Below are 14,552 nucleotides of genomic sequence, written 5' to 3' on the forward strand. Positions count from 1 at the left end.
GGTCAAAGCTTCAAATTCTAGTCAGAGCCAGCTCTCAGCTAAAGGACTATCCAAGGCTACATCCTCTGCAGCCAATGACATGTATTTTTCAGTAACTGCTTACCTCTAAATATTCATCTAAGTAGACACATCATCCATCAAAGTACATTTTTTTGGGTGCTGTTCTTATCACTGAGTGTACAGAGTACTCTTAAATTAGCTGATTTTCCATATTACGAAGGCAATATGCATTTAAAATGAGTTTGGGCTCCTGCCCACAATTTCAATAATCTCACACTTTTTCTTGGCAGCATCACAGTCTCTCACACTTAAATCTGTTCTGGAAAGCTTCAGTGCAGAATACATTTTTCTTATTTTACATAAGGCAGTGTCTCTGCATTCATGAGCTTAATGCTTCACACCAAAACACAGCATGCACTGTTTAAAGTCTGCTCTTCATTTCCACAGCATTTTGTCAGACACTTCATTAGGAGGCATGTAAACAATGGAAGATAAGGAAATATTTGCAAGATCATTTCCTATGCCATGGACATTGTTTAGTTTACAAAATTTCTGCCCAACTCTGCATAAAACAACAGGATAGATTAAAGATGAAAACCAAATGTGATGTTTGGGCTGTAGGATAACCACAAAAATTACCTCTTTTCTTTTTTTTAAGCAGAGTAATTTGACTATTCTTAACTCTTACAGACAAGCTGGAAGACTTGGATAAATTTCCAGTTCTATACACTGAGGAAAGCTATGCAAGGTTTGAACGTATAAAAACACCTAGGAATTATAAGTCAGGCAGACTTGAATTCCTGGGAAAGTAGTAGAAAAAGCAGTACTATTTGCTAATCATGAGAGGATGACTAGATAGCAAGGAATCATAGTCCTATAAAAAGAACAGTAATTAGTAACTTATGTTGAGTTGGTAGGTGTACTGACAAGGGTTTTATGGAAAGATTCTGTACTATTCTGCACTATTCTGTATGTTAACAGCTCAAATAAGGGTAAAGTGTACTAATTAATTATTTAAACTTCATGTCATGGTTTAAGCCCAGCTTGTAACTAGGCACCATTAATTAATTTAAATTAAGTAGTGCTCAGGAAAAGGCAATATTGCAGAGCTCAGTAAATGAGTGTAGGCATGTGTCCTTCACCCATGGCAGTGGACACTTCCCCAAAGGGATTTCTAGGTCCAGCTGGGCATGTCCAGCATTCCAGGGACCATTGCCATGAAGCAGGCTGAGCACAGCCATTGCCAGCCTGTTCTGGAGCAACCAAGAGCTTATGGCTGGCTGATGATGTGGGCTACTCTAGCCCAGCTGTCCTGAGGAGCCAGCAGCACTGCAAAGCACTCCAACATTATTAGTACAGAAGCTTTGGCAAGGCTGCCCAGGAGAGAGGTGAAATCATGGCTGCTATTGGAAACTTTAAAAGCATTGTTGGCTCTTTCAGCAGCTGATCAGTTTTAGCTGACTTCCTTTGGGCAGGACCTTTTCAGCTCCCTGTTTCTATTATGTGTATGATTATAGGTTCCTATTCACAGGATATATAAAACTCTAAGACCTTTAAGCTTTAAATTACATCATGTCTTCTATTGCTTACTTTAGCATTTGAAGAAAGAAATTGCATTCACATTTCTCTTTCAGTGACATCCAGAACCATAGACAACATGGTTGTTCAAGCATCCTTGGAATCCCCCCTAAATTGAAAATAAGGTATTTTAAAGCTTAAAAATCTGAACTGACACATTGTTTCACAGCACAGTTAGTGTGACATGGAAGTGACACATTCCAGTAAGATAACACAGTGTGTCTGTGTACTGAAGATTTATACAATGCATGTTTGTTTTTACAAGACTCAAGTAAAATGCAAGGTAAGAACTTGACAGTAACAGGAGGACAACAGATTTGCACAATGCTGTATGTTAGGAATTATAATTGTTATTTTTGCAATTGCCTTGCTGAGCTTCACATTTTGAGCATCTCTGAGGAAGGATACTCCCATGTTTTCCCCACACACCAGGTGAAGCATCTTCTGTGCTTTTCTCTCCTCTGCTGCCCCTGTCTATTCACACAGCCAGGATTGGTATGAACAAAGATCCATGTGTGCTCCTGCATGGCATTTTGCTTTTGCAGAGACCAGTAAGAAGTCGAGGATCCCGTCGAGGGTCCCTGCACATCAGACTGATGATTAGGAGATTGAGGAAAGCTGGCAATTGCAGGGGTTAAGGTACTGACAAGAAGCAGAGTACTGAGAGGTAGATAGAAGTTTTGGAAGAGAATCTGATACTGGGAAACCATATGAGTGAGTGCAGGATGACAAACAGGTACCCACAGCCACTCAGAAATATGAAATGACGAAAATAGTTGCTTTTAGCTCATTTTCCTTACTTTCTTTTCACGACTGATTTATTTGGATTGTTTGATTGTTGTGGTTTCATTTCACACTTACAACATAATTAATTTCCTGAAGAATTGGAACCCAAATTTCTTGAAACCTCACATCTGGTTGGGACCTGCTGCAATTTTACAACCTATTGGAAGCATGCATCTACTTGACTATGGGAGATGAATATATGGGATTATTAACCCAGATTTTCAGTTGGGTTAATATAGCAATCACAGCCACTAGAAGAGAGCCAAGGTGAGTGTCTGATATAAGACATTGTCCAAAGAAAGGGCCAGTGAACTATAATGAGTAAAGATACACTCATTTTGAAATTAATATTGTTTTATAAGCATCTCTCTTAAGTTGTCAGACAAACAAACAAAAAAAAAGTCTGTATTAAATATTTGGTAGAAACTGGATTTGAAAATGGTGCCAAAAGGTAACCCTCTATTCGTGGTACCCTGATGACAAGCCCAGCATCCACCCATGCCCTGAACAATCTGGCTGTGATGCCAGGCACAGCTTCACTGCCAAGCTGCTCTGAGAGAAATGTCACTCAGCAACTGGGGAATCCAGACTTGCACATCTGTAGTCTTGCTAAGGACTCCACTCAGTGGTAAATAAAAGATGCTGCATCTCCAAAGTGCAGCAGCATGTCAGGGAAGCTGCTTGTGGTCCACATGCCAGAGCCATTGACCCGAGCTGAGCTGGGATAACCTCACTCCTGTCTGCAACCAAAGCCTTGTGCCCAGCCTGATCTGCTTCAAAGGGCAAGGAAGGTGCCAGAGCTCCTCATGTGCTGCCCTTGCACCTGCTCTGCCTCTGATGAGGCTGGGAATGTCTGTGATTGGTCTCCTGGCTGATCAGAGCTACAGCAAAGTCACTCACTCTCTAATGAAGAGCAGACAGACAGCTTTCCCTGAACACAATAAAAATCATGGGAATATTTTAAAACATAGAGTAAGGAATTCCTTTCTTTCACTACCATCTCTGTCCCTATTTCAGCAATTTCAGGACTTTTTCTAAAGCACTGCCAGTGATACAAGACCTTTAGCTCATGTTGTCTACAGACAAATTCACAAAATAAGCTGACTCTTCCAATTTGCTTTCATTCTTACTCTTTATCAGTAATTACTTATTAGTCACACTAGCATGAATGTGGCTGTTCATTTCAGGCATTTTTGCATACAAAAATGTATGTGGACTATTTTCACCACTTTTTAGAAGGTGTCCAGTCCTGCAGTTTCTGGGCATGTACATTTCCTGATGAAGTGCAAATACTGGGGCACAGAGCAGCAGCAGGAAGCATCCAAAGACTAAAATGCAGAATGAACTTCATAAAGAATATACAGTAACTGGCTTGAGAAATTAAATGCAAAATTGAAGATTCTTAAGGAAGGAAAGACTGATCAGAGAAAATTTCTTTTAATGAGAGAAATAGTAAAAGATAATACACACACAGAGCTACCATGGCTCCTCACAGAAGGTGGTGAATTTACATTGATTTCTCTGAACCAAGCCAAAATAGTCTACCTATAGGCTATTTACAAACATCAATAGGAAGAAAAAAGAAATAAGCCTTTGATTAAAAAATACTTTATTATTTTTTTTAAAAAGTCACAATAACATATGTTTATCACTGCTGGCTTTCTGGAGACATGTATAGAGGAAAATTTTGTAACAATATACACTGAGTCTATTAGCCAGCCTATTGATAACTGTCTACATGGACTTTTTGTTTTCTATTCCCTGCAAATCAGAACAAATCACCTCACATTTATCAGACATTAAAAGTTGTTTATTTGAGGACTTACTCTGGAACTGTTAGAATAAATTCAAACCCAAGGTTAATTGCATGCAATTTTCCATATACCTATGAATTCAAAACCACTGCATTGGCTCAGGAAATCCCAGAGCTGTAAACATTGAGGCCAAGAGAGGTGAAGAAAAAGTTACCACTTGATGTTTGTCAACTGTTGGGCTCTTCATTTAATGCCTGCTTTGGACACCATCAGGGATAGGATTCGAGGTTAAATTAACCGTCAATATGACCTAGTTTTAAGAAGTCATTATTAAAAAATCAAATTTATTGGCTTATTTCAAGTAGACAGCCCCATTGTATAGGTATGATAGGACTCTACAGAGATCCACATTGTCATGGCTGGAGAAAACCTCTCACAGAACACAAGTCATATGCATTCTTTCCATCAGCCCTTTCTACTGTTCTTTGTCACTTCAGGACACTCCACAGATGCCATTTCAAGCGCAATTCAACAAATTTTAGAAACTCATTCAGGATATTGGAATTTTTCCAAGCGTGTTTAAAAAAGAAAATTGATAGAACTACTGGGATCTGACAATCAATTGAATTGATACCTGACCTGAAACTGTAAAAAAATGTGCAACATTAAGACTAGTTTCAGTGTATATTGTTTTCAAAACAACGTCTATCCTCCAACTTCTCTGATTACTGACTTTCTATAGTCTTTAGAGGATCTTGACAGATACAAAGAACTAATTTAAATTCAGGCAGGACCCTAAAAGATGAAATTTTTGGTCTTAACTGACCTCATCCTTTTCCTTTGGACATTTTAATTAACCCCTGTGGTAAAATCTAAGAGTTATCATTAGCCAAAGCCACCTACTCAGCTAAACTAGCCTCACAAACTCAAGGCAGAAGCCATCAAAGGGCAGGACACCAGACTGAAGTTCCTGCTGGCCCTTGCCATTTCCAATAATGCTTTGAGCAGCCTGGGCTACATTATCATCCCTTCCCTGCCATTATTTGCAGTAGATTATGGCCCTCTGTCCCATGTCTTCTTCTTGTTGCTGCTTTTGGCACAAATCCTGCCAAACAAGCCATAGTTCTCGAGCTGTAGCACCTGACAGGACACTACAAAAATAGCATTAGTGGAGGCTGCTTGTGGTATCTGTGCTTTGATCTCATATTAGTGGGAAGCTTAAGCCTGATGTGGGTGGCAGCACTGACCATATGGCAGCCAGGACAGCAGTTCTTCCTAAGGTGGTGGCCCTGTCTCTCCCCTGCCTTTGTCACATCTTCTGCTTCAGCTCATTGAAAGTTCTTTATCCTGTACACCACTACTGACCACAGAATTATGGAACAGCTCCCACTGAAAGGGACTTCTGAAGGTCATTTAGGTGAAGGCCTTGCTCAAAGCAGGACCTTAAAGATATTTACTCTTTTAAACATTGCTCAGAACCTTTTCCAGATGGCTTTTGAGTATTTCCATAATCAAGAGTGATATTTCCATAGAAAAATGCATCTATGTTGAACACACTAAAGGTAAGAGCAGGCAGAAACTATTTTTAAAATTCACTCTAAATGACACTTTAGTTGTTTGAACTGTCAAACATCATATGAATAATTGAGGAAAAAAACAACTCATTAATATTTGGAGTTATAAGAAAATACTAAATTTCTGGAATTTAAATTATTCTAACAACCAGTGCAATTTCAGCCAAATTATAAAAGAAGCAATGAAAAATTGTTAAAGGAAGAAAATTCATAGATTGTGGTTTGCTCTTGTGATTCTTTAGGTGAATGCAAAAGTCTTTCAAGCAAAATTTAAGGATTTCCTTCCTTTTTATCTTTCTTCCTCATTTATTTAAAATCCCTTCCTGATTTGTGTCACTATGCTAAGTTTCTATGTCATTGAATTTCACATATTCAGTACAGTCTTTGTGGCATAATCAATTCCCTTTCATTTGTAACCCAGCTAAGAATGAACAGTTTCACTGTTATGTACACTAAATGTACCTGCTTTGGCAAACAGTCAAGGAGATAAATGGTCTCCTCTTTCCCAGACTTTTGTTATCTTTGCACCTTGTGGAGATTGCATATTTCTAATTTCCCATTTCCTGTTAAAGCTTCATTGTAAACAGATTTAACTCTTTGTTTAAAAACAAACGTGTCCACTTTCCACAGTATTTTTGCAGAGAAAGTGCTTGCTGTAAGCTTTCTCTCAGTGGCTTCCTGGGTTGCAAAACAGCCCATGCAGTTCCTCTGTAGCACTCTAGCAGAAACCTCTTCCTTTCCATTGCCCCAGAGGCTTCCCCAGAGGTCCACTTTCTGTTCCTCTTAGGAAAACCCCGGCTTCCCTCCCATCCTCTGCACTCCAACATGATGCTCTGAAGCATCACCCCCACCCTGTGCACACTCTCAGTGAAGAAACCATCAACTCATGTTTCTAGGTGGCTCTGTGTTGTGAAAGATGTTAGGAGCCAGGGCAAGGTGGAGAGGCAGCCTGCCTTCTTCCCTGATCCCCAGCTGTGGCCTTTCCAAAGAACACAAGAATACCCAGGCAAATAGGAGCAAACATGCAAATATCTTACACCCTCCAGCCTCTTGATCCTCATACGCAAAGCACCTTCAATCTTCTATTGCTTCCCCATAATCAGGAGTCCTATCCTCCTGCACTTTTCTCTGCAGCATCTGCCTTTCCCAGACCTCTGCTTTGCCAAGCTCAGCCTTGCCTCTCCCAGGGAAGACCAGCACTTCTGGCTCAATTCAAACCCCTTCCTTTCTCCTTTTACCTTTCCCTTCAATCTCCTTTTTCTGGACACTTTGTATTGCAATTTTGTATGCAATCCTCTTACCAACCTCAGCCAATGTTTCTCACTGCACAAGCCCTTATTCTTCCAGTTGCCAAATATTACTTCCTCCTATGTCTAGAACCTCTGTGCCATCATTAGCCTCTTCTGGTGGACCATGGAACAACTGCAAGTCCTCCATACATATTCCTGATTATCGACTATAAAGCACAATTATGTCAGTCAGTTCTAAAAGTAGGTGAGATGGATTTCAGCTAAATGTCTAGATCAAGAGTCTGGGTAAAATGCCAGTATAATGGTTGCACCATATGCATGTCCTCAAATGAGAGCAAATATTTCCTCAGAGAAACCAGAACCACTAACCACATCCTAAAAACACTAATCAAATCCTTTAAAAGATTATATAACAGATAGTGAATAGCTGTGCATAGCAAAAATGTAGGCCCAGAAAGCAGGATATGTCAGATGACACAGCTGAGAAGAGACAAAAAGAGCACTAACTATTCCTCTGTCCAAATACAGAGACACCAGGACAACTTTATGCTTATGGAGCAGTTTACACCTTTCCTATTGACCCCGGAAAATCTGGCTCTTGCTCATTGGAATCTGGCCTGAAGGCACTAGTTCATTTCACAACTATCTATCTATTCTCTTTGTATTTATAGAACTTCCTTACATTTTGTTCCAAATTACTCTTCACTTCCTTTTTCAGTCCCCTGGTTTCAGAAATATAATTGCAAAGGTTAAGACTTGTAGTTCAACAGCTTCTTTTTAGATTCAGATTCAGTGAGGGGCCTGGAGAAAATAGGTACTGATACTGATACCAGCAAACTTTCTCTGTAAATTGATATTTTGGAGGAGGTTCCAGTCTTCTTTGTACATCTGTCTGCCATGGCTCTGTCACTGTTTGACCTTACAGAAAGTTACCATGGCGCATTTTTCCACAGCTTTTCCTTCCTCAAAGGCACTTACTATTTCTCACTATGTAGTAAGTTCAAGTACAGAATCAATTACTTTTTCGTCCATGTTATAGTTTAGGGATATAATGAAAATAGTGAGAAAAGGCAGGACACCCTCTCTGAGATACCACCCTAATATAGAGAGAGAGCAAGGGCAAGTAACTGAGAAACTAGGTGTCAAAATCTTGCCTATGTCAAAAGGCATTTTATAAATGCTATTTTGTTGCATGTAAGACCAAACCCTGAGTTTGGCTTGTTGCTTCTGATAGCCACTTCTTTATCCAAAACTATACATCCTGTAGAAGTATTCATACAAGTCAGACAGAAGGATCCTTTATGGAAGGTGTTACAAGAGTGGATTAAATCTTTTAATCTGCTCAGTGTTGCTAGGATCTCACCTGAAATACCTTACCAGGCGGTGCACTGTACTGTCAGAAGGACCTACATACCACAGCACAGGGTCTAGAAGGGAATAGCAGAAGGTATTAGAGACCCAGAAGGCGTAGCCAGTGAAATGAAAAAGGAAGAACTAGTATTGCTATCAGCAAATACTGAGAGGAGATGTAAAAGAGCTATCAATATATAAGAATCTGTCTAAGAAACTACTAGAACAGAACAGCACATAAGTAGTCTTAAATTACAAGATTATTCATTAGACAATTATTAGGGCAAACTTTCATGTGTTAGGGATAAAGAAGCAATGAAACACAGTTTCCCAGGTTGGTAAAGACCATTTGAGAACATGCTAGACTAGGAAAATTGAATGCTCATTTGTGTATAAAAATTTAAGATCCCATCCCTCCTTCCTCTTTTACTGTTATGAAAAATTGTTCTGTTTAAGAAGAGACACACTTTTATTTAGAATCAGCCTTTTAATTCCTGTTTAGTCAACCAATGCAGAGTAAAAACTTATTTACATGTATTTCATACAGACACAAAATATTTTAACTTAAAAACAATTAAAATCTGTCAAAAGATTAAAATATCAAAAAGTATCAAATTAAATAAGGACATCCACTGCACTAAGAGCTTTGAGTCATTTGGTTGTTTGTATTTGGCATAAAATACACTGGGAAAGTGAAAACAAAATACACCTATATGTGACCCTATTTTTAGGATTTATGAAGCCTGAGAAGATACCAGTAGACCAGTATAAGATGCAATGCCATCAGCTCCATCATGACAGAAGTCTAGAATGAGATTCAAAGGTTTCAAACAGACCTGGACAGGAAGAATTTGGTTAGAAATTAGAAAAGACCTTCTAATGGTAAGTTTCTATAGGCTTTGAAAAAATGGCCTAAAAATTTATGAAATCTACGCTGGAATTGAAGATATCAGGAATACATTTTATGTAAGTTTTCAGGTGTGAATTAAGTATAATTCCTCCTTCCTTCCTACTCTTTTGCACCTTCTTTTGAATCCCCATTTGACTGTTTAAATGATAAACCACTACTATTCACAATACATTCCCACCTCTCATTATAGTTGATATTTCAATGCAGATGTTACAGAAATATAGTGGAAGAAACACAATTTACACTTTTCTTTCCATCAGTCATAAACAGAGGAGCAAATGATGTTAATTCTGATATTATGGGCAACACAAAGGGTTTCTGTGGTACTTCAGTAGCAAAAAGAAGATGTGGACCCACAGCACTGGAGCAAGTTGCCTGGCTGAGGCTGGGAGCTGGTCCTGTTTCAAACAGGATCTGCAGCAGGTGAGCTTGGACATCCTGTCCAACCTGTGCAATACTGCCAGTCTGTGCTGGAGATCAACAGGACATTTTCAGGACACCTACAGGTCTGAACATACTTTTTGGAACATGCTAAGGACCATATTCACACAATTGCCTGTGGTGAACGTGGTTCTTGTGCCTAAAGATGATGCTGGACACACTCAGAGACTGGAGCTGCCTGAGTGTTGACTTAAAAAACATAGCTCCAGGTCTATGTGAAAGCTCTGCAATCCTCCCAGGAACTACAGTTTGTGAGCAGATCTCTGCATCTGCCTTGCAAGTTTGCTTGTTCCTGCTAGTACAGAAAGCAAGAAGCACTCCATGCAAAATTAAATAGAATTTCCATAGGAGAAAATTGCTTTCCTTCAGAATTCTTGTATGCCAACATTTTAATTCTCTTCAAAATCACACCCAAGATTACCCAGCCTATCAAATTGTTGCCTACTCATTTTCTTCAATATTGGTCACAAGACAATTGGATTCAAGAGTTCCAGGGTCACCACGGTATATGGCGTTGTCAAAACCAGTTGTAAACATTTGTTGATCGCGTCTTCTTTTATAGAAACAGTACAGTGTGAGGCCAGTGCCAGCTAGCAGAAGGAAGATCAGCATAAAAATCATCCCTCCTAAACCACCTGCTGATGAAGGAGCAGCTTTGTTTGTTGATGCTGTGGAAAACAAAACAGAACAATTGGTACAAATGCCCAGAGACTGTTGCATACAACAAATATCTCCCTAAATAAGGAACTGAGTGAAAACAAAAGTACCAAACAATCATAACAGCAACTTAAATTGATGCTTGTTACAGGTGGATAATGCAGAATTTGGCTTAATCTGTTCAAAAGAGAATTGTATTGTACTACCTATACAATTTGTAAGAAAAAAAGACATCCAGTTTGAGAGAGGATTTCTCATTTTATACAGATTTAAAATAAAATAATCAGAGACAATTAAATGGGTATCTAAATGAAATTTTCTGGAGGAAATTCCACTTTTAAATAATGAATGCCTATAAACCTATTGAAATTTATGTTTAATGATCTTAAAAGAAACCAACTTACCATTGTGGACTAGTGAATCATGGGTTGGCTCAACTTCAGCAACTTTAAAATTAAAAGATATATATATATTATACAGATTGAAAGCAACTGTTTAAAGATAAAATAAATACTGCATACATAATTTTTACTTTGTGTTTGTAACAAGTTTTAAATAATCATAGAATCATACAATGGTTTGGGTTGGAAGGAACTTTAGAGATCATCTAATTCCAACATCTCCTGGCTTGGACAGGCACACCTTCCAGAGCCAAAGTTGCTCACAAGCTCCTATCCAACCTGGCCTTGAGCACTTCCAGGGATGAGGCATCCACAACTACTCTGGACAGCCTGTTCCAGTCCCTCACCACCCTCATAGTAAAGAATTTCGTCTTACTCATTTTAATTTTAAGGCCGTTCCCCCTTTGTCCTGTCACTACATGCCCTTGGAAAAGGTTCCTCTCCAGCTCTCTTGTGGACCCTCATTAGGTACTGAAAAGTGCTAAAAGGCCTCCCAGGAGCCTTCTATTCTCCAAGCTATACAATCCCAACTCTCCCAGCCTGTCTTCATACGGGAGGTGCTCCAGCCCTCAGATCATCTTCACAGTCCTTCTTTGAACCCAGCTGAGCAAGCTATTTTAAAAGTAGGTTATTTTAAAAGGCTTAAAAATAACCCAGTTGACTCTTTTTTTATGCTGGGGGCCCCAGATCTGAACAATGCATGTGAAAGTATATGAAAAATATATGAAAATACGTTTTGACAAATGAGGCCAAATCTTTCACATATACTTGCTAAAAATACTGGTAAAAGAAGAAAACCACAAGATTAATTATCTCACTATTCATTGCTTTGAACACCTTTTTTGAAAGGTAGATGGTGCTCAAAGCTTTTACACTTCCACAGTGTAAAGCTTAATACTTCACACTAAAGAACTCCATTTTTTACTCTTGCAAAAATGAAAAGCACTTAACAGCAACTGCACTTAACAGCATTTTAGTTGTATTTTTAGGCAAATTCCTTTTCCTCCCTCCATGGCTTGGGGAGTATGATTCAGTTAATTGCCTGCAGAGCTGCCTGGCTGGGCCCTTCTAAGCTCATGGATGACTCCTTTGCCAACCTGCCAAGATGGGAAGATCCACAGGCAGGATTGGTTCTCCACTACATCAACCACATTTGTGTGGTGGATCTGTTTCAAGCTATTTCCCAGCTGATGTGTGCAAACACAGCTGGGTCTGTGTACAAACAGTGACCCATGACAGCTGCAGGTGTGCAGATTTACATCCTTCTTACTTATGAAGCACAGCTGTGCTCACAAGCAGGACTTGCCCCAGCCTGTGACACTCAGATTGCATGGGCTGTCATCCAAAAAACCACTGGCCACAAGTAAACATTACAAATTAAATAGAACATGCTGTTTGGTTGTCCTGGCAGGTCTCACCATGCCTCTGTCAGCAGAGGAATGAATTGGGCTCCACTGCCCACCCTCACTTGGTGCTTTCTGCTTGCTCATCCAACAGACACCTCATTGTGGCGCTGCTGTCCCCATCAGCAGCACCTGCCTTCTCTCTGCAGGAGCTCAGTGACTTTGCACTGCTTCCCCTCAGCTTACCTATCAGGAGAGTGTTTGCTTTTCTTCCTAGCACACTCTAGTTTTATCATCTGTTCATCATCTACTGGTCCTTCCACTCTAACCATAGTGACTATGAATGTTCTCTGCACTCTCAACAGATGATGTGTTCTGCCCTACCCCAGGATCTAGTAAATGCCCAAAATCAAAGCTTTTGAACTGAGGGGAGGGACCTCTGACTCATATTATTCTCCAACATAATTTCTCACCATTTTTAACAGGAATTACCTTGGCTTTTATTCACATGCACATGCTTCAGCATCAATCCATAAAGTGTACCCAGTGCCTAAACAGCTTGGCTTGATATATATTAACCACTACTTTTAAAATAAACCAATGCAGAAATTCAGTACTTACTTTTGGGGATTTTGCAAATAAAATTCTGGTCAACAGAGCAGTAATAGGTCCTCCAGGTTCCGCTTGAGACATCCATGTCAACACAGTGTTCATCAAAAATTACTGTAGGCTCTCCTTTCTCCCAGTTGACATATTCTACTGCACTTTTGTCCATCCATATCCATTCTCCTAAAATCAAATATATCACCTAGTGAGTGAATGAAGTGGGGAATAATTTCTAGTCTAGTGTATCAGATCAGATCTGGAATTTTTAGTGGATTAAATTGGTATCACACAGCATCTATTTCTCGATGTGGACCACTTATTTCTCACTCTTTTAGCAGCCAGAGCTATTCAGGTAGGAGTGTAACAAGTGCTAATGCTAACTTCATTAGTGTTCATGGCTGTCAGTGATTTAAGGAAGATCTGTCCAGGCTACCCAAGGACCTTTAGCAGAAGCCTGTGCCCAGGACTGTGCCTTAAGAAAAGCAAAGCACCTGTGCAAGCCAGTATCAAGCATACAGAATGCTCAGGAGATTTTCTTTATGTGTATTCAAGACCAGCCAATAACTACTTTATTAGAGCTGGATTAATCAATTATCTCTGCAAATTGAATCAGCTCTCTCTTTAATCATCTTTTCTCCTGCTGACTGTCAAGCATCTCCCATCAAGCAGGAATAATAACCCTCTTCCCTCCCTCAGGGTGTGCTTTCAGGGCAGCATATCCTGGTATAACTTGCAGCTGCCTCAATGCCACTTCCTCTGTCTCTCCCCTGCAGCTGCACTTCCCTCCTGCCCCTGCTTGCCCAGAGTGGAGCTGAGTGGCACTGCAGGGGACAAGAACAGGAACAAGACACTGCTTTTGCACTGTTCACTTTCAGCTAGAACAGGTGAACCTGGCCCAGTACTGCTGGTGGTGAGAAACACAGACTTGAGCACATGTTGGAGCTCAGTCTAGAGTCAGTCTGGAGGTTTACCCACAGAGTCTGCCAAGAAAAACTGGCTTCAGAATTATGATGATATAGAATACAGTATCAAATTTGAAATTACAGCAGTTAAAAAAAAAAAAACCAAACCCAAACACATGAAATATATTTGGATTAAAATGAAAGGTTCCACCAAAAATTTATGGAAAAAACCACTGAAATTTAGGTTAATAATTTTTTCTAGGCAGCTCATATGAGATGCTATGCACTGTGTTGTCTAGAAATAAATTTAATTTAACTCAGCATTTAATGATAAGACAACATTGTGCTTAAAATACTACAGTGGTTAAATGTCAAGTAATTTGAGTTAAAAAAAGCAGTAAGAAATATTTTTATTCAACTACTGCAGTGCTAAACTAAAACCTTTTACAGACAAATATACATTAATGGCAATAAAGATACAGAAATTGTAGATCTCTTGGTGGTTTATGTTTAACATAGTTTAGCAGAAAAGCTATTAAATATTAGTTATTTTTCCCTGATTATTTATTTAATATTTAGCATATTGGTACTATTATTTAGTATGTTAGTGGGTACTGCTATTTAGTATGTTAGTAGTACTTAGTATTGTCTCTGTTTATTTAGTATCTATTCTCATCTCAGTATGCATTGTGAAATAATTACCATCAATATTTTTGAACAATCCTATCCAAAACTTTCTGAAGTCACTTGCAAGTGGAGACAAGTAAAGTAGAAGAAAGTTCATTTCAGCTGAATCTTCTATGGAAACCAGAGAAGCACCTAAAAATATCAATTAAACATTACATATACTTTCAGCAAGATTTTTCATTATAAATTAATTATCTCAGTAAAAAAATCATTACACGCTTCATGATCAGCATTGCCATATAGTAAAAATGCTTGATAATAAATTTAAATTAAGTATAGCTTATAATTGATATACACATACACACATTAGGTA

The 14,552-nt window shown here is 39.0% G+C and overlaps 1 protein-coding gene across 1 annotated transcript in view; it reads right to left on the reverse strand.

The window, feature by feature from the left end:
* Positions 1 to 8,759: 8,759 nt before the first annotated feature.
* LOC146440915 (macrophage mannose receptor 1-like) overlaps positions 8,760 to 14,552 on the reverse strand; it is a 32,021-nt gene continuing 26,228 nt past the window's right edge. The window contains exons 27-30 of the mRNA XM_085050587.1: positions 14,255 to 14,371; positions 12,666 to 12,833; positions 10,705 to 10,746; positions 8,760 to 10,311 (exon numbers count right to left, since the gene is read on the reverse strand). Of these exons, the coding sequence (XP_084906713.1) occupies positions 10,085 to 10,311; positions 10,705 to 10,746; positions 12,666 to 12,833; positions 14,255 to 14,371 (554 nt within the window). The 3' untranslated portion in view covers positions 8,760 to 10,084. The remainder of the gene's footprint in view (positions 10,312 to 10,704; positions 10,747 to 12,665; positions 12,834 to 14,254; positions 14,372 to 14,552) is intronic.

This window comes from Lichenostomus cassidix, chromosome 2, assembly GCF_008360975.1.
Source record: "Lichenostomus cassidix isolate B80296 chromosome 2, HeHo_3.0, whole genome shotgun sequence".
NCBI lineage: Eukaryota > Metazoa > Chordata > Aves > Passeriformes > Meliphagidae > Lichenostomus > Lichenostomus cassidix.